Source organism: Hydractinia symbiolongicarpus, chromosome 10, assembly GCF_029227915.1.
Source record: "Hydractinia symbiolongicarpus strain clone_291-10 chromosome 10, HSymV2.1, whole genome shotgun sequence".
Classification (NCBI taxonomy): Eukaryota; Metazoa; Cnidaria; class Hydrozoa; order Anthoathecata; family Hydractiniidae; genus Hydractinia; species Hydractinia symbiolongicarpus.
This window is the reverse complement of record NC_079884.1, coordinates 13,814,649-13,834,984: the sequence shown is the minus strand read 5'-3', so window position 1 is coordinate 13,834,984 and position 20,336 is coordinate 13,814,649. Positions and strand designations below refer to the sequence as shown.

Genomic DNA, 20,336 nt, shown 5'->3' with positions numbered 1-20,336 from the left:
TATTTTGCCTGCTAAAAAAATAAAAACAGAAAAATTATCAAGATTTTTTTTTTTTAGATTTTTTTAGATTTCTAATCCCATAAAAAATATAAATTGCTGTTTCCTTCTGACGTTCAACGATAGGCTATCCTATTTTCGTGGAATAAGACGCAGTGAAAAAACTTGTATTCAAGATGCTGTGATTTAACCATATTGTACCAACTTTAAGAACATAAGCTTTTGAAAGTTTCAAATACTGAGAGTCTTATTATTTTGGAAATTTTGAAGCATTCTCGCAAAAGTTATATATTTTATGTAAGAACCAAAAATGTGGCAGTAAAATAATTCGTTTGAAAATAAAATTAGTAGAAAATGTTCAGCAAAATATAAAGCATACATTATATTTTTTTCAAAAAGCTGGATTTAAGTCACTTTTAGAATGACTGTGCAGCAATTATATAAATTTTAATGAAATAAAATTGAGGAGAACAAAACTTTAATAAAAAGTAAAAAAAATGACGAAATTAGAAAATCTGAGCAAACACCTAAATTGTGGCAAGACCGGTATTATTTTTGGATTATGATTTTAAGATATATATAGCGATTTTTCCTCAAACATAGTTTGGGTCTGATTTAAGAATTTTTATTGATGGGTTCGTGAAAAATATATAAAAGTTTATGTCCTCAATACTTTCTCTATTTTAATACAAGGGAGGGGGGGGGACACTTATTAATTTTCAGATTTTTTCCCACCCACCCACACCTTATTAATCCAATAAATAAGCTCCTGATGGTCAAAAATTTTTTGGAAATTATTTTTTTGTTTTGAACGTTCATACATTATGTGTGTTTGCTAGTATTTACTTACCATCATTGACGCAAGCTAGCACTACGTTTATTTTTATACAATCAAGCCCTAGGCTGGTTTAACAAAACAGTTTTCACAGAAATAACTAGCTATGTCTATATAATAGCTAGAGATAGATGGCATCTTTTTCGGAGTCTTGCAGTAGTAGAAGCCACTCTGGTTAAACTTATGATTAAAAATATAAGCTGATGATTGAAAACGGCAAAAAACTGGATAAATAGTTAGCTAACTAGTGTGCTAAATTTGTACGTATAGTGAGACTTTCGCTTATAGCTAGCTATATATAGCTATAGCTAAAACTAAGCTAAAAAACAGAGACTGACTACGTAGCTAAGTTTTAGATTTACATGTAGCTTAAACATTAAAAAGTTTTTTAAAAACTTAAATAAGTGCTTTGGACTTGAATTACCAAATTAAATTTCTTTTCAGGATCTTTCACTGTACTGTCAGATCCGCTATCTCAAGTTATGCTTAATCAGGAACCGAATTAGGTCCCCACAAACGATAAGTCAAATTAAAAACGGCTAGTTTACAAGCACAACATCAGGTAATCGAGTCACAAAAATATGCCACATATAGTGGTATATTTTCATCACGTGATCAGACAGGTCCAGAGCTACTTTTGAGGTTTTAATCTCAAAGAGCTCAGGGGACGAAAATGGCATTCTACTATACCATTTTATTATGAGTTACTGCATACCTCCTGATAAAAGCATATTTTATAATTTATCTTTTTAGACATTTTAAGGAGGCAATGACAAAACCCGTATAACCAAATAAATAAATAAACAAAACATATTTAAACAAACAATCTATTTAAAAAAAAATACGAAAATAAATCAATGTGGCAATTACAAACGAATTAAATAACCTTTTCCACCGAAAAAAATTGAACGAATATACGCCATCAATACTGTAACAGGAAAAAACATATTCTTTAGTGTCAAAAGTTATTTAATTCAAAACATTCTCTTCATCCTCGTCCCCAGGGTTTTTTGCTTGATGTCAAAGTCGCTAGCGCTTACTTGACAGCCTCGATGTCAAAAAAGCAAGCACCACTGGGGACGAGGTTGCATTTTCTCTCGTGTCTTACAAAAATTTTTATATATACTTTATTTTAGGGAATAAAAATAAAAAATAATTTATTCCAATAGGTTTCATTTACATTGCAATATTTTCAATTTCTCTTTTTCAATTTTTGCAGTGTAAACTAAACCTAATTGTAAAAACAAAAAAATCCTATTATAAGTCACACGTCACATGATATTTCCTCACTTTCACGCCTCGTACACCCCTCAATTACAAGCCCTGTTAAAATAAACGCCCCTTGTCAAAACAAACGCCTCTGAAGAAAACGCCTTTTCAACTCAACGAAAAAGGGAAAATATTAAGTTTTTTACCTTCGTTTTGACAAAGTAGAGTGTGTAAAAACACAATCTTTCTCTGAGTAAAAAAGTACAGTAAAAATTTTGGAATTTACCCAGGGCGTTAACAAACATTCGGTTATTAAAACAAAAGAAAGTAAAAGTATTCGAAAGTGATAAAACAAAGGGTATTTCGAACAAGAAATTTTGCAAATTCGATTGTTTTATACACGATAATCTTTTTACAAACTATACATCTTTATGTGAAAACTTAACTTTTTGCATACACTTATATGTACAAACCTTTTTAAAGAAGATAATATTTACTATGTCTGTTTGTCTCACAATATCCAGTTAACATGCATTTCAACACTGGCGGGTTTTCAAAAGAGCCAATAAAAAACAGGAATATCATTTAAATACGCAAAAAAAAGAAATAGAGAATTAAATTTTGTGGGTAAGAATCAGATTTTGAAAACATGTAATTTTACTATTCCACAAACAAATAAAGAAAATCCCGCGAACTTTCATCCGCTGTTTGTCTAACGTAACTGGATATAATGTTGACTGTCAAAATCACTGGCAAACGATATACTTGTTAAAGTTTTTTACAAAACAATAAATTAATAAACTATACACTCCAAACTTTAAGAATAGAAATGCATCTCCTAAATCCTCCACGGAAAAAAATTCTAAACCTTTTTATCGATTCGCTATGCTCGCTTATGCAATGGAACTTTCCTTACATTCGCATGTTTTAGAAAAACTATACAAAACAATACCGTGCAAAAAAAAAAACACTTTACTCTCCATTTCGTTTTTGCTACTTCAACGTAACTGTAAATCAAGTATCAACCGTGACGGAGAGATGAGATTCAGTTTCACTGGATGCACTACACGTGTAAGATGAACTGCACACAGAACTTGACTTGCATTTCTCATGTCGGCCAAGAATTCTCATCGCCCTTGTTTTAGTAATTTTATACGCCTTCAGAAAGTTGAAACCAAGCAATCTATATAAACAACTACTTGTTTACAAAAACCACACTTACAACTTATTGCAAATAATATCACAGAACTATCTAGACAATTAGAATGTCCCCCATTCTAATTGTGTTTATTAATTAGCACGAGTATTAGAATAGAAAAAAATTATAAAACAAGTTTCTTTTTGTCACATTTTATCACAAAGACTTGCGGTTGTTTTTTCAAACAAAATTAAGTTTTAGATTTAATTTTTTATTTTATCACTCCCTAAGCTGGACTATGCCTGGAACTTTTACACTAAGCCACAATGGGCGTTTCTTGCACTGGGTGGGTTTCAAAGAAACACCCATTACTACAGACCTTTACGATACACACTTTTTTATAAGAATCGCATTTTTCGGTTTTAGCCTTGTGATTCTTACAAAATCAACATTTAGGCCTTCAAATAATTTCTGCGTAAGTTCTTGGTTAAATAAATGAAAAAATAGGCGTTTGACAGGATCGAGCCTTGGTATTGTTCTTAAAATATTCCTAAAATCTCCTTGCCTTGCCTTGACGATTCTTATAAAAAGAATTCTTACAACAGAAAGTAAGTATGGACATTTTCCATAGTGAGTAGAAAGAAATACCTGAGTAAGAGGTATTCTCCGATACACATTCCAAAAACCAAAGACAATTTAACCGGAGCTCGAGATATTTTATTCCATATAAAAAACAACGTCACTGGTAGTGATGCCATGGTAACGACGACAAAAAAGGTTTGCGACCATGTTCTGTTGTTTAAAAGAAAATACTGACATTAGAATTCGAAGCTCACAAATAAAAATTGAAAATAAAATTAATTCCACCTACTTGACTTGCAGACCATTTAATTTCCAGACAATACTGTTATCTCGTGTAACATTGTACTGAAATAAATGAAAATGACTTTGAATGCAACACGTGGCAACGTTTGAGTGGGTGAGAACAAAAATAAAGAATACATGTGTTTTCAAGCATAGCCTTCATATTCAGTCTCACGTTTACTGAAGTAAACATATGCCAAGCATAATGGCGACGCTTAGCTCAACAGATATTCAATTTATACGCTTTTTTTATAAACAGCATCTAATACGCAAAAAACGAAGTTCAAATCTTTACAGAAAGGAGAAACTTGTAAACAACAGCAAAACAAAAACTGAAGCGACATTGTGAAATTTTGCGTTTCTGGTATAAGCATGATACAAAAATTTTTTTAAAAAAGGTAAGCAATTTTCCTCCCCAAAAGAGGATCATGAAAATATAAGGATTTATACCCGATACTGTTTTTAACTTCTCACGTGTTTATGATAAACAACACTATTATGATTTTGGCGCCAAAAACGAACCAAAGAAAAGATTCATACCTCTACTTTGCAAACTGTACAACAGGCTCTATCTTTATCTGATCCGGTGAAAGGTCTCTAAAACATGAATGCGAACAATGCCTCAATGGTACTATTATTTGTTTAAATCGGTATAGACTGAAAAAAAATTTGATTTTTTTCACAAATTGCACAAACTTTTGTTACGGATACCCGACATAAATTATCCGTACCTCTAGCAACCATTTCTTTAAACAATCATGATGAACTAGCTCCATGCCACCCTTACAGTCGCAAGGTTGAATTAAACGATCTGTGTTTTCGCTGTCATAACATATCCAGCAGTCGCCTCCAGATACGGCTCGTATCTCCCCTGGGTCTACAAATAAACCATTGAAGATGAAAAAAAAAACGAAATACAGGAGTCACTTTTATCATGAGGTTATACCTCCATGCTTTCATCAAGAACATTAAAATCTTAAAAAAGATAGAAGAAACAAGCTACACTTTTGACACTTTTTGGAAAAAAAGTCCCCAAATTTGTTACTTGATGTTTACCTGTGATTTATTACTCCAAAGTATTTATTTTATTTACCCTATTATTCACCTCTTATTTGCCCTAGCCAAGTTGTTTAGCGATTGTGTAATTGTTTATAAAAAAAGAGTGTATAGTTTTTCGCAATGAAACAAAGGCAGTTTTTCGTCAAAAAACACGGTCAGAAGGGTGAACTGATCAATCATCTGCGCACACGTAGGCTAGGTAGAGAGTGTGTAAAATTTGCAAGTGACATTCTTAAGCGCGCCCGCACAACTAAATACTTCACGTCGGGGCCCGCGGAGGTCGCGAAATTAGGGAAAAACGGTCTTCCTTACGTCAGCAACAATCAGTTCAAAATGCGAGACTCTAATATAGAAATATAATAATATAATCACTTTGAAATTAGCCCTCCAGTTACATTAAATTTTGTCTATAATTGTGTAAGTAAAACCAAAAAGAAGAAGGGACTTATAAAGAAACAGACAAAGTAAAGTTTCGTACTTATAACCACACGCACAACCGGCATGCTTCTTCTTGTCTACATTTCAAATTATTACTCCATGCCACACTGTTCTTTCAATCCAACTAATTTTAATGTTCTTTAATTTCATGCAAAGTGATTAATAAGGACAATTATAGATTAGAGTGTAAAAAAGAAGGAGCACATAAAAAACTCCATCTTACAGGTTTTATTTTCTTCTAGTTGGAATATTAGTTGAAGAAAAAGTAAATTTTGTTATTATTTTTTCACGGCTTTTAATTGGTAAACACGTGCAATATGATACTTGCTAGGCTGAATGAATGTTTGTTTGTTTGAATACATTCATTTATTTACAAAACGTTATAAGCATATTCAGGCTTAGGAGAAAGCTAAGAAGAATAGTAAATATCTGTTTAGTAAATATCCATTTCCGTAGTTTTTAAGTCATATCTGAGAAGCTTTGTTTTACAACCATGAGCTATCTTCCTTCTCGGAAAAGGATTTTCTAAGTAAAAGAAGCGTGTCTAGTTTATAGCAACGAGATGTATTTTTTTTAAAGCGACCGTACTACAAAAAGCCAGACTGAACAAATACAGTTAGCATACTTTTGCATTTTACAAAGGTGTTGGATATGTCGAAGTGTTTTTTTAATAGGAAATGTCATGTTGATTAAAAATCTCTATGTTTCTCCAAATTTAAACTCAGTATGGGCTACCACATAGGATAAGTCAGAATTCGTATTTCAAGTGTCGCAATCATTAATCTAGTTTAAAATTAAAATTCCTGCGACATTTTCTTCAGGGTTGATTTTTCCCAGTTCTTATTTTTAAGCGCCACTTTAAGCTAACTGAACTGCTCTTAGTAGACAACGAACAGAAATCCATGTTTTTATAATCCTCAGGACGAAATTGATCAGATCCTATCTTGTTTAAACCACTGATAGCAGTCAAGAATATATTAATAAACAAATTCTGTTAATGTTTTGTGATAACACTTGATAGGGGGTCATCCCTTATAACGTTATAGCAATCACCAATGCAGAATTGAAAGCAGATTAACAACTCAAGGGAAATGGTATACTTACGTAAATAAACAAATTTTGAGAGGCTTCAGGTAATAAAAACATACAAGGGGCTAGCTGAATTGTTTCAATTAACGAATATATATAATAGCATTTAAATTTATGAAAGCTTACAGTATTATTATTTCTCGACTCGTTGGATATATTGTATTACACTATCTTCCAATCAGTCTTGATTGACTAGCAGAGACAGTTTAAAAAAACTGATAGCAACTTACCCTCCTTTCCATCAAAAGTATTGTAATTAGTAGGTGGAGGCACTTCTTGAACCAACGATGTTTCCTCCTTTTAAATAAAAGTATCATTTGCTAAGAAGTTACAAAAAAAATCATTTTCTTAAATTCCACTGCTCTGGTATCAAAGTTCCGAACTTGGCCAACTTTAAGTGGGTGTGTAGATATGATTTCCATACAAACAATTTTTGAAGATAAATTTCAGCTAGTCTAATTCTAAGATTTTTATATGCTATTTTCTTATATAAAAAAAAACAGATTAAAATTATTCAAACCTTGCTTGCTCTTCTAAATATTAAAAGATTCTTCGGGTTCAGTATCCACAGCTCTCCGGGTCTATAAACAACAATAAAACAAGATGTTAAGAAGTTTTAAATAATTTAAAACATTTAAGCAACTCCATAAAACAGTGAATATCAGAAAAAAAATATTGCATTTAAATATAACAGATATTGAATTCAGAGAATTTTACTTACTTGCTAACATTCCATAGGCAGCATGGAAACCACAAAGCACAGGCCAGCTCAGCAACGTGGAACATGATTTCCACGATGTTGCGATCACCGATAGACATCTTCTGCTTCCACATTTCACCAAGAACTTCACTCATTAAAAACATAGTCACAGCAAGCTTTAAAAATAAAACCTCAGTATAATTCTTAAGACAAACAAAAAAAAAGAATTTTTACAGATTGTCTGCATACTTTTCTGCATACTTTTTAGGCCGCCTATATTTGAAAGTTTGTTCATCGTTATTTCATAGCCTAAAAGATGAATGCAGGATGTGGTGGAAAAGTGGATATTGTGCAAAAGTAACTTGTTTCTTACCTTAAGTTTCTCCTATCTATAGTACTATATGTTTTTTGCATTGGAAAACGTTGACAATGAATAAACTTTAAATATGGAGGTCCTTACATGAAATTATTAACGAATCATTGTAGAGAAAACTCAGAAAATTACAAGACAAAAAAAAATGTGCACGAAAATAACCACATTTTGCCATGTGTAATCGTGATAAGGCAACAAATTAGCCAACAGAAAATTATTATATAAGTTAATTAACGTGAAATCAAAGTTAGTGTGATAAAGACTTAGCGCTGAATTGTAGTGAGCCATGTTACCTGAAAAGATGCTTGTGCCACTAAACCCAATCTTGACTGAAACAACTGTCGAAGATTTATTGTTCCAGTTTCAAACGTTTCAGTGGGCTTAAAAGCTCCTTCAACCTGAAATGAAATTAGGAATTAGAAAAATAAAGAAAACCGTTAGATTTGAAAAAAGAAAATTTGTGAAAAAAGTAATTTTTGATTTATATATTACATTTATTTAATAAACTTTAAAGTTTGTGTAAAATTTCATTAAGTTCTTTAAAACAAACAAATACCTTGCAAAATATCTCCACTCCATAAATGAGAAAGAACACTAATGTGAAGAACATGAGAAATGCAAAACATCCATTAAATATTTCATTCAATTTTGTCTGAAAGATAAACAATTAAATTATACAATTAAATTAAAGCTAGTAACATAACATTTTCGATTGAACTTAATCAACTGCCACAATACCTGGGTAACTGAGATCTATACAGTACTTAGTTCGTTAGAGAGTTGAGATTTTAATCCAAGAGTTATGGGTTTGAACTTGCATGAGCAATGGGCAATGCTAGGGTCCTCAACTTTTGATATTTGCCTTCAAACCAGATCATGGTTTGTAGGGAAAAATTCTTAAAATCATTTTTTTTCTGAAGGAAAGTAAAATCTATATCACTTCTCCTGTGACAAAATAACCTAAACTTTTCCCTGATTCTAAAACTTCCAAATACATAATCAAATAATCACCCTTTTCCAACGAATCACAAGTAAATTTTTGATAATGGTACTATTATGATACCAAAGTTAAGTCAGAGGTACTTGCTCCTAAGCCTGATATGAATGGCCATAGAGAAACATCTTGTAAATACTACCAAAACCAAATTTTTCTTCTGATTTTCCAGGCGTTTAATGATATTTTAAAATGATTTCTTATTTCCAGGTTCTTAGGTTGGCCTGAAGACTACTTAATACTAAGTAAAATTCAAGTCATCTGAGGCACATGGTTCAACTTTAGCGAGTAATATAGATCACTTTAATACTTATATTTCATAATCTGAAGTACTACTACAGCCTAATAAAAATAAGAATACAAATCTTAGACTTACAGCCAATGGTAAAGGTGCTATATGATTTGAGACCACTTGCGCAACTAGCATCACATATAAAAATACGTTAAACCCAACAAAAGCACAGTATGATTTGGTAAGATTTCTTGGTCGATCCAACTGAAGCCCAGTGAGATGAAATGACTAAAAATTACAACTTTTATGATTAAATTGTAGATCAGGAGGTCAGGATGTTTCATTATTTTGGAGTTTGCACCGACACAAACTTTGTTACAAGTCCAGTAAATTCTATAATCTATATATTTAATTTTCCCCTGAAATTTCAGGTTTTCAGCTCACTAGGAACCTTGTTTATCAATGTGCAGAGTATTCTCTAATTCCAGTGTGTATTTCGAATAGGCTAAGTTTTTTTCCATAAATTAGGGTTTAGTGCTAGTTTGGAAATTCCCTGATTTACGATAATTTTCTGGAAAGCACATTTCAATGTCTAGATTAATTTATAATTACCTCTGCCCAAAAGCATATGATGACAGAGAATCCCGACAATACAAATGGGTAAAATGTAGAAAACAAATTTTCTTTCCATGGTTTGGGAACTACATCCTAAAAAAGAAAAAGAGTTTATTTCAATTTCATGCTGTTTAATATATTATCAACCAAAACAATTTTAAAAAAAACACAACAGACAACATAATTGTTTTTATAATAAATTTATGTATTTTAGATTAACTAATGACCATTATGTACTAATCTTATTCTTAGAATAGATTCCACTTTGTGCTATTAAAAATAATATCAATATAAACTGAAAGTGTAATGGGAAGTGTGACTTAATCAGACGACAATTTAAAAGTATTGACAAAAAAAACCCTTGTGGTTTTAACGCTTGTCTTGAGTAGAATCTGGATAATTCACTGGATAATGCACTGTGTCTAAGGTGATAAAAATCACTGCAGGGTCCTGTTTTGTGTTGCCTTTAATAAAAAAAATGCATCGAAAAATATCCTCAAGACATTGCATAACAAAAACATAAAATTTAAAAAGAAATGTCTAAAAATTAAGGTATACGAAAAAAACTGCAACAGCTTAGAACATCGTCCGAATGACTTTCTTATGAATTTTTTTTTTTAAATTTTACGATTCATTAATGCATTTTCCTGTTGAACAACATAAAAATGGCTAAAGCAATACATGCATAAAGGCTTACTACATAATACACCATATACTCACATGTAGTCCTAAAGAAAAGTATACAGCTCTTGAACCAGTAGCAAATATAATGGAGATGTAGATTATTTTCTGTATGTTTAGCTTGCATGCTCTGTAAATATTTGGTCGTTTCAACTTGAAAAAATCTGAGCGTATACACAAGATCTAAATAACAACATTACGTTAAACTTGCTTTCTTTGAATCTGTGTAAATTTCATGCTAAAATTTCATCATTCATACATACCAACTGTACAATAGCCATCAAGCACACCATATAAAAAATTACTCCAAATGATAAAAAGTAACTGAGATTACGATCACTACAGGACCAGCCTGAGTATTGAACCTAATGTGTAAAATACTTTGAGTTAATAAGAAAGTGGTAGTTGAAGCATGTGAAATATATATGGAAAGTTAAAATGTTAATCCTGTAGTTTAAATTATTTGTTGAATTTTGTTTGTTAAACTATGTGACATAAAATGTTTATTTAAAAAGCAACTTTTTTACCTGGGATTGTGTAAACAAACTAATGTTTTTCCAACACATTGGTTTGGATGTTTACTGTTATTTTGTAGATACAAATTTCAATTATACAAAGTCCTCTTTAAAAGTTTTGTATCTAGGTTGTTTCAGGGTCCTGTGAGATGTAATTCACCACCAACTGATGTACACTGACTGAAAATTTATATACAATAATAATAGCTTATGGTATAGCTTATATTCCTTTGACTTTTTAACAATTTTTTAGAAACCAGGATGAGGTTATTGAATTGGAAATACTATATGTGTAGCAATGTACTTAAAATGTCAACCCATGGTATATACTGCTATCAACAGAACTTGGCATTTGTCTAAACAGCATTTCACTTAGCAAATGGCTACTACAATGAAAAGCAATTACCCCACACAAGCACATTCCACTTAGGCAGTCACCATTACCACTACAGTTTCCAGGGCATATTTTCAGATTGGATATTGGCAAAGGATACTCCATTGTTGAATAATTTTCTCTGAAAAAGAATATACTGATAATAGACATATTGTTTAAACACTGTGTTAATCACAATTTTTTAAAATTTGTCATATGCACCTTTTGAACTGGTCAATATAAATTCAAAGCATAGAACCTTTGGTTTATTTGTTAGATTTAAAAGATGTTACCATGACCTTTTTCTGAGATTTAGGGATTCAAACCTGAAGTGGATTATCTATTTAATGCTGTTTGTCAATTTTAAACTAGTAGTCATGAATGGTCAAGGAAAAACGAGATCCTGCAATCTTAGCACAAATACAGTAATTGACGTAAGAAATCAGAAAGGGGTTTTCAGTCAGCAATTTACATTGTTGGACAATGAGTTTGATTTGGTTTGAATAATACTTCTTGTAGAACAACTATACTCATACCAAACACAATATTTTGCCATACCATTTCCTTGCTAAGAAAATTATTTCCTTGTTTATTTAATTCAAAAGAAAACAAAGTATTTCCAAAAATTGCTTCAGTTAATTCTTAAAAATATTCTAAGGAATGATATATTAAAAAGTAACAGAAATTCAAAACTTTCAATTTAAACTTAATAGGTTTTTCTATAGCGTGCTACTTTAAGGTGTGCTATAAAAGTGTGGATCAAATCAGCTCCTCTCTGCCTAGTGCTCGGAGCAAATGGTTGGTAGCTTCCTTTTTAGAAATAGGAGCCTCAAATGGACTCTTATAAATGGACTTTTAACAGAGAGAAACTGAAAAAATTATAAAAGCTAATACCTAAGAATCTAATGTTGTTTTGACAATTTTAACCAATTTAGAAGAAAAAAGTAGTAGAGTAAATCATGTAAAACATACTTTGCCATGTTAGTGATTAATTTCATCCATCATATTTTATTACAGTTAGCTATATAGCTAGCTAGCTGCTAGAGCAAGCCAAAGTTGTTTTATTACTTTAGCTAAGAAATATAATATTAAATTGTCAGTAGTTAGAATTAAATAAAAACAAGGTAAATACAAAAAAATGCATAAAAATCAGACGAATGAAACAAATGATGAAATAGTATATATTCAATGATGCTTTCCTTTGCTAAATGAAAACTTTGCATTTTTTTGTGTTTATATTTTTGAGAACCCAGCACTCTATCACTTTCAAGAAACCCCCAGAGCAGTGTGAACTTTACAAGTTTTTATATCAAAGTATTTAGTATTCTATCATTAATGTGCCATTAAGAATAACTTATTTAATAAAATAATATTATAAAATATACATTGATAAGTTATCTTTATTTTTATAAAAAAATTAATCAAGTATTTGGGTTATCTAACGACATCTTTACCCCCTGGCCAACATCCGGTGACGTAAGCTGGCTACGCTCTCCTTCATGCTCATTCAACTACGGCAAAAATATGCTGGATGAGCTACGAGCACGAGTCAAGCACATGGGCAGAAAATATCATTTCCGTGGTGAACAGTGAAAGATTAAAAATATTAGGTTAGGGAAAACCTGTAATTAATATCGATAACCAATTAGTTCAGCTAACTAACTTGCTATCAAGTTGCGTTGAAAGTCGGTGACACTTTTTTAACAAACAGAAATACTACCCTATGCCTGTGGTCTCGTATACTGGAATGTGAGCAAGTAGGCTTAGATAGCTAGCTAGCTTAAAAAAGGCTGGCTATTAGCTACTAAGATCTGTAAATTTTCGTCAACTTTACACACTAATTAAAAGGTACATTCAGACTGATTAAGCCAATATAAGTCAATTTTGTGCATAACTTAAAGAAAAATCAATTAAGATGCTAGAAGAGTTTGTTAAAGCCAATTGAAAGCAACTTTTGTCTGCTTTCATAGAAACCAGTTTTAAAGTACAAGGTTCAAAACTATGATTTATTTAATTAATTGCTTAATTAGTCTGTATGTATCTTTTAAATAGTCTGTATCATCTTATTCTTAGATTTGGATCAACATGCTTAAAATTTTCCGATCATTTTCAACAAAAAATGACTAACATGTTTAGCTAAATTCAGCATCAAAATTTATCGATGACTTGCTGTAAACTTTGTTTACATTTTTTTTTTGGCAGGCAAATAGTTTTTTAACCAATCAGATCTTCTAAAAAGAATTATTAGCTATATAATTGAATTGCTTTATTTTGCCTGCCAAAAAAATAAAAACGCAAAATTTATCAAGATAGCAAGTCATCTATGAACACCTGGACTTTCAAGTTTATACATTTTTCGTGATTATTGACCTGCCCAATACCTTTATTCTATCTTCGGGATGTAACATTCTTCTACGTACTAGTTCAGAATATAGAAATTTCAACACACTCGTAGTTATGATAAACTCGGTGGAGTTAGTAAGCAAGGGCACAGCAAAAAATATACCCACAACCGTGACATTGGCCTCACAGTTGCTTCTTCAATATCCCATTCGCTTTCAAGGGGAATCGAACCCTGGTCTCCCGCACAGAGTACGTGAGTGATAACCACTAAACTTCGACACCAGAATTTTTTTCTTTTGTAGATATTTAGTATTAATTTTTTTTCCACAATTTTTAACCTATAATAGTGGAGAAACTCATCATATAACTCTCGTTCTGTTCAAACTCATGAAATAAAAAAAAAGAGGTAGTCACCCTGTCTTGATGGTAATTCAACATGGGCAAGTGTTACCATAGCCCCGGGTTAACCCAGGCCATGTGAGGGAAATTGGGGAGATGGCACACTGTGTAGGTTGTTGGATGTTGCCAGGAGTTGTCTAGTAGAGTGCAGGCCCTAATTGGCTCTGGGTAGCTTAAAATAAACATTACATACTCTAGGACTATCCATCTAAGCCATGGCCCCTCCTGGAAATAATAGACATGGTATATCCCTCGATATTTGTGAGGCTAGCCATGTATAATATGCACATCTATCTTCATGTGTTCTAAATTGCACATAAAATTTATAAAAACCATACCTACCACTTTTAATTTTTTTGTTTGTTTTTAGAAATTGATCCACATTTTGAATTATGGCGGACTGGCCACTTGAGTTTGTGGTTTTGGCCAAATGCTCTAAGAGTAGAGCAAAAACATCAATTGTTAAACTTCCTCATTTTGATGTGCAGACACCAATGTTTATGCCAGTAGGAACTCAAGGTACTATGAAGGGAATGACATGTGATCAGCTCAGAGAATTGGACTGTCAAATTATACTTGCAAACACGTATCATCTTGGGATGAGACCCGTAAGAAAATCATTTTGCTTTAGTTGTAACTTACCAGATAACTTACTGGATCCACCAGTATGGTCTTTAGTAGGTCAACATCGGTGGTCTTTGAGGCAGGCAGTCTTATTTTACTTGTGTAAAGCCCCCAGTCTCGAAATGAGGTTAAATAAACTTTTTAAAAACATTTATTGAAGTGACGGACACTACTTTCATTCATAACCAAGGAAAAAATGATTTTTTTTATCCAGCCTACCCTACGAGGCTTCCATATCTCTTTGGAGTGTCCCCTTAAATTTTCATACCCATTCATTATTTTAAACACTTCTATTTCTTAAGTTTATTTTCTAGGGTGTGGAGCTACTGAATATTGTTGGGCGATTACATAAATTTATGGATTGGGACAGAGCATTATTGACGGTAATAACTGTACATTAGAATCTAGCTTTACATTCTTGTTTGTTATTTGAAATAATAAGGAATTAAATAATTAAACCTATTTAAAAAACTTAAAAAACTTCCAAAAATATTTCTTAGATGTGTTTACAAGCAATTTGTACTGTATGACAAAAGTTGACAGTAAAGTAAGCTTTCTAACAGCTGTGAAAGGAAATAATGTTTAAAAACCTTGATTCAGTCACAAAACTCCTTGTTGGTTTACTGGATATGCCAATAGTTTCAAAAAGTATTAATTATTTTAAAATTTATTTTACGTAATATGAGAGCATGTGGGATACTGTTTTTTTACCCCTCATAAAAAATTACAGCAGACAGAAAAACGACAGCAGATGAAATTTGACAGGAGCTGTGGCAATAACAATTTGAAATAGATGTTGCAAAAATATAAAAGTTATTTGTTATTCCGAGTTTAGTTTCAAAGAGAGACTGAAAAGACACAAAAAGCAACATTTGTAATTAAAAAAGAACTGTATTTACTACAATTTATTTGGATGCTCTGTTCTCTGCTCCTAAAATAGTTAAGACAAAGAAACATGTTTATTGGCATTAGAAGCTTTTCGGTTTAATTGTAAAAAGAGACTGCAACACAATTTTGGCATAACAAAATTATTGATGTACTTCTTTTGGTACATTCAAAAAGCAAGTAAATGACAGTATAAATTTAATTGAACATCAGAAGATATGGTATACACTTTTCAACACAGTATATACATACTTTCTGTCTGTTTTTTTCTAAGTGATGTTTTGAAAAAAAATATTTAGGACAGTGGTGGGTTTCAAATGGTTTCACTTATCGAACTCTCTGAAGTCACTGAGGTTTGTTTTGTTATCGTTCTGAAAATGCTAATTGAATATTTTGATCTTCTTGTATATGCAAGCATTTTTAGTATCTAAAATTTAAGCTTGTCTTAGAAATTGCATCATTTACAGGTTAGCTATATTTGATGTCATGTTCCTTTCAGTATTAGTAAAATATATTGTTGTTAAAGTGTGAGTAGTGAACTGTGATTACACTAACTATCACCTTTCTCTTTCTTGTAACTTTTAGAAGGGGGTAAAATTTCGCTCACCATACGATAACAGAGATATTATGCTAACGCCCGAGAAATCAATGGAGATTCAGAATGCAATTGGTGCTGACATAATGATGCAGTTGGACGATGTTGTTGATGTAAAAATTACTGGCCCTCGTGTGGAAGAAGCCATGCATAGATCTATTAGATGGTTAGATCGATGTATTCAAGGCCACAAGAGAAAGGAGCATCAAAATTTGTTTCCAATAATTCAAGGTGGATTGAACTTGTCACTACGAACTGCTTGTATTGAAGGTAAATGTTTCTTTTTTACAAAAACACTCAAAGAAGCTAGCAGGCAACAAGCTATTTTTTTCTGTACTCACTTTCTAGTGATGCCAGCTGATGCTCAGCTGACATTTAGCATGCTTTACCACCTCTAAAATTTCATACTTCAATGAGCTTAATTTTTGTAATGTTTTTTTTTGAATATTTATACAGGATAAGATCGTCAGATTATATGTACATATATACAAAGAACTGATATCAATGACCGTCCTGTTGAATAAATACAAATAGTAAAAAATAGTTAGTAAAATAATAATAAAATAGATTAAGTAAAAAATGAATATTATATAAAGTGAAAATTTATTGAAAACAAATAAGGATAAAAGCAGCTGAGATGGAGCATTATATAGAATAGAATATGCACAAAAAGACTAAGCACGGTGAGAAGAGTGCTAGTGTATTTAGATGCTAGTCAAAATGAGCATAAGTTGTTCCCATGTTTTGTTTGTATTATATCATTTTTTATCTGTCGGTTAGAAATAATGTTACTTTAAGCCTTGCTGAAAGGTCTCGAAACAATTTTACTTCTTTCCGAGCGCTTTCTGTGTAATGATTTCCGCAAAGATTTTGTGCGATTCTTACTGCCACAAGGAAACATGTCCCTTTCTCGTATTTCATTTTTCGTAGTACGAAAACTTACTAGCGAAATCGTTATTGTCATGCTAAAAAGGTCAAATATACTATATAACAGAATTAAAACTTGATATGGCTACATAAGGGTTGTGGAAAACACGATCTCTTTTTGAAAGCCTTTTTTTCTTTCAGTTTACCATTTCATTCTTTGTTTCCAAAAGTTAGTTTAAATGTAGGAGATAAACAAACAGCTAGGGTAGATTTTAAATCTTTAGGGTTTGACTATAGTTTACCATAGTCGAAACAAAAACTCTAATATATAAGATAAAAGCGTATAACGTTTTCGTTTTATTGTTGCAATGTAAATGAATGTAAAGTATTAAAAACGCCCTTTTTTCATGTGCGTTATTTTTGTTAAACACAAATAATAAATGTTAAACACAAATAATAAATGGAGCCTGTGATTACTTCTTTGTAGAAATGGTTAAACGAAACCTTCCTGGTTACGCAATCGGAGGTTTGAGTGGTGGAGAAGAGAAGGATGAGTTTTGGAAAGTAGTGCATCACTGTACAGGACTGTTACCGAAAGACAAACCTATCTATGTGATGGGTGTGGGGTAAATAATGTTTGTGTGTCGCCATGCTCTCCCATTATTCATTCATTCATTCACTCACTCATGCGCTCACTCACTAACTAATGCACGCACTCACCTAATCACATACACACTCGCCTAATCACGTACGCACTCACTCACTTACTTGTTTATTTATCCATTCGAATTTGTTATTGTAATCTACACTTCTATTACGGTATATTTTCACCACCTTCACTTACTCACATGTTACTAGTATTTTTACGTTACTAGATATGCTGTCGATTTAGTTGTTTGTTCAGCTCTTGGTGCTGACATGTTTGACTGTGTGTACCCAACGCGAACAGCGGTAAGAATTTCATATAAACATAGCATAATGCAAACCAAAATTATATATTGCCATCAGTCATAATTGTTTGTTAGTGGTCAAAGTTGAGATTGACCGATTTTTGAAATATTCGTGTTAAATAAAACTCACTTTGCACTTCAGTTCAGTTCTGTTTTTTGTTGTTTTTTTTCTAGTTTTTAGTTTCGTCAAAAAACATCATCATTGAGTATGCTAAAAACTTGATTCATTTAATTATTCCCGCCAAAACTTTATCTGCCGAAACTTGTGAGGCTTAATGCATTTAACTTTTTTTTTCAGAGATTCGGTACAGCGCTTGTTCCAACTGGTCAGCTGCATTTAAAAGCGAATCAATACGCGACAGATTTTTCTCCAATCGATGACAAATGCAGATGTTCAACATGTCAACGATACACTAGAGCTTTTATACACAGTTTGATTGGAAAAGAATCTGTAGGTTGTCATCTGATCACTGTACATAATATCAAATATCAGGTGCGTGTTAGTTTTTAAACAAGGTTTGTTTGTTTTTATAGTTTATAGCAATGCGTTGAGTAGATAAGGCTTTTAAGAAGTCTGTAATAGGGTCCTCCCCGCTTTTTAACAACTTCGTATGAAAGCCTATCGTCCACCAAGCGTTGTTTGTAATTTTTAACACTATTTCTGTGCAAACTGGCCCCAATTTTAAATTTAATTCAGTGCTATAGGATGTGATGAAGGGTAGTGGCGATAGTTACGAAATGTTCAAGTTAGAAATAAGATGTACCAATATAGATAAAAAGATAAACACGTATAAATTGGCATTTCTAATTGGAGTATCCGTTAAACAAATACATGAAATGTAAGCGGGGAACAAAATACTTGCGACCGTCGAGTGATGGCAACAACAGCTACATTTCGTGCATTTAAAAACAATCGAAATGATATTCAAATGAATTCATGTTGGCGAGATTTCCCAGTCACGCCAACGTTTTCACGTTCGTTCACGTGTTCACTATGCAAAATCAACAAAGTTAAAAAAAAGTATGAGAACCAAAAATTTCGGCGGGAAAAATCTTTTGTCACGAACGTTTTTCATATTTTAGATTTAGTTCCTGAATATATCCTGGTATTTACTAAAGTCTTCAACATGTCGAGAATAGAAAGGGTCAAAATTAAACAAAAATAGATTATATACTAACAATCCCTTTAATTATGTTACCAGTTGCTATATTTTTTTCTTTCTAGATGAATTTAATGGCTGAACTTCGTCAAAGTATTAAAGATGATTGTTTTGAAGAATTTGTTCAAACTTTTATGTTGATGTTGTTTCCTAATAAAAACTATCCTCAATGGACAGTAGAAGCTTTTAAAGCTGTTAATATTGAGCTGATAACTTGACGTCCCTTCTCTTCGAATACAATGGTGCAAGATACGTTCCAGATACATTGTTTGGCGAATTTGATATTTTGTGAGATATTCTATGAAGACATTATAAAGTAGTAAAGTGAAATTGATGGTTCATCATATTTAAGAAAAAACATGATTTTGCTGAACGTGGATTTTTAACGTAAGCAGATAAATTAGGGTGGGAAATAAATTATAAGTGGTACCCTGAATATTTTTTTTGCTTACAAATTGTGCTTTTCAATAACTGGTTTATATCATGGTTGCTTATAACAGCGTACACATGGTTTGATTTTTTTGCCTTTTTTTAGTTGGCGTATAAAACATTTTGTCACTGTAAGTATATGTAGTAAAAAACAAAAAGTACAATCGCGGCAAACGCACGAGTCTGTACATGGGGAATGACTTTGTAGACGAGTTTGGTCGAATTCATTCGGAAATTAACACATAGCTGCGTAAGAAAAAAGAAGCGTCGTTGCTAATTTTTTATACGTATAGCAAAAGAGGGATTTCACACATACCATAGTATGCTGTTCAGTAGCAAGATACTAAGAGTGAAACGTCGAAAGGTATGAGGACTAGGTGTGATAAGGAACGACTAGGAGTAATCAAAAGGGATTGAAGGGAGTGTCAAAGTGTCGAGGTAATGGAAAATTTGTTCGAGAAATTGAAACTTTGGTATAAGGAAATAATTATAATGACAGAATTTCAAGAGACCAAGGCGTGTGTTCGAGAAAGAGATAAGTTTTTTAAAAAATAAAAACTAATATGCGGAATGTTTGAAATTTTTTACCAGAATAAGACTATTTGTTCGTTTGCTAAATATATCTATATGCCACGACATTGACCAATTTTGCGTGATTTTTAGCTTAAAAATAGATAAAAACATCCACAATGAAGAACCAATTAATGTCCTAGCCCATGTAAAACACCCACCCTAAAATTTGATTAAATTTTCATGGTTACCTTAAGTGGATTAATTTTGGCAAGGATTGAATTTGGCGAAATTCGCCAAATTAAATACCCGCCAAAATTTTGATAACTGACTATACGCAAGCAAGAAGAATAGAATTTTTAACTCTATAACAAACCTTGTGTTTATATATATGTTTATTATATTTTTTAAACCTTTTAAGACAAAATTTTCTTTTGTCATTCGCTAAAATAAATCCCCACC

The 20,336-nt window shown here is 32.0% G+C and overlaps 2 protein-coding genes across 2 annotated transcripts; one reads left to right on the top strand and one right to left on the bottom strand.

The window, feature by feature from the left end:
• Positions 1-1,643: 1,643 nt before the first annotated feature.
• Positions 1,644-12,230, bottom strand: LOC130612116 (uncharacterized). Its single transcript, XM_057433406.1, has 16 exons — positions 12,085-12,230; positions 11,146-11,254; positions 10,488-10,589; positions 10,264-10,407; positions 9,541-9,636; positions 9,073-9,216; positions 8,259-8,354; positions 7,996-8,100; positions 7,351-7,505; positions 7,150-7,210; positions 6,860-6,926; positions 4,775-4,920; positions 4,584-4,640; positions 4,051-4,106; positions 3,828-3,971; positions 1,644-3,224 (listed from the first exon to the last, which is right to left on the bottom strand). Exons 1-16 carry the CDS (start codon positions 12,108-12,110, stop codon positions 3,056-3,058), a joined length of 1,677 nt encoding a protein of 558 aa, XP_057289389.1. The 5' UTR covers positions 12,111-12,230; the 3' UTR covers positions 1,644-3,055.
• Positions 12,231-12,611: 381 nt separating this feature from the next.
• Positions 12,612-19,364, top strand: LOC130612378 (queuine tRNA-ribosyltransferase catalytic subunit 1-like). Its single transcript, XM_057433682.1, has 9 exons — positions 12,612-12,722; positions 14,225-14,462; positions 14,793-14,861; positions 15,663-15,716; positions 15,949-16,228; positions 17,313-17,451; positions 17,701-17,776; positions 18,074-18,268; positions 19,001-19,364. The coding sequence occupies exons 2-9, from the start codon at positions 14,247-14,249 to the stop codon at positions 19,151-19,153; spliced, it is 1,182 nt and encodes a 393-aa protein (XP_057289665.1). The 5' UTR covers positions 12,612-12,722; positions 14,225-14,246; the 3' UTR covers positions 19,154-19,364.
• Positions 19,365-20,336: the final 972 nt, after the last annotated feature.

Bases quoted from the DNA above. Each gene is read 5' to 3' on its own strand.
- LOC130612116 (XM_057433406.1), bottom strand. From the start codon at position 12,110: ATGAAATTAATCACTAACATGGCAAA. The intron at 10,408-10,487 runs GTATGTATGAAT...GTTGTTATTTAG, and splicing joins TGATGGCTATTGTACAGTTG to ATCTTGTGTATACGCTCAGA. The intron at 8,101-8,258 runs GTATTTGTTTGT...ATTTCATTTCAG, and splicing joins GAGTGGAGATATTTTGCAAG to GTTGAAGGAGCTTTTAAGCC.
- LOC130612378 (XM_057433682.1), top strand. From the start codon at position 14,247: ATGGCGGACTGGCCACTTGAGTTTGTGGTTTTGGCCAAATGCTCTAAG. The intron at 14,463-14,792 runs GTAAGAAAATCA...TTTATTTTCTAG, and splicing joins ATCATCTTGGGATGAGACCC to GGTGTGGAGCTACTGAATAT. The intron at 17,452-17,700 runs GTAAATAATGTT...TTACGTTACTAG, and splicing joins ATCTATGTGATGGGTGTGGG to ATATGCTGTCGATTTAGTTG.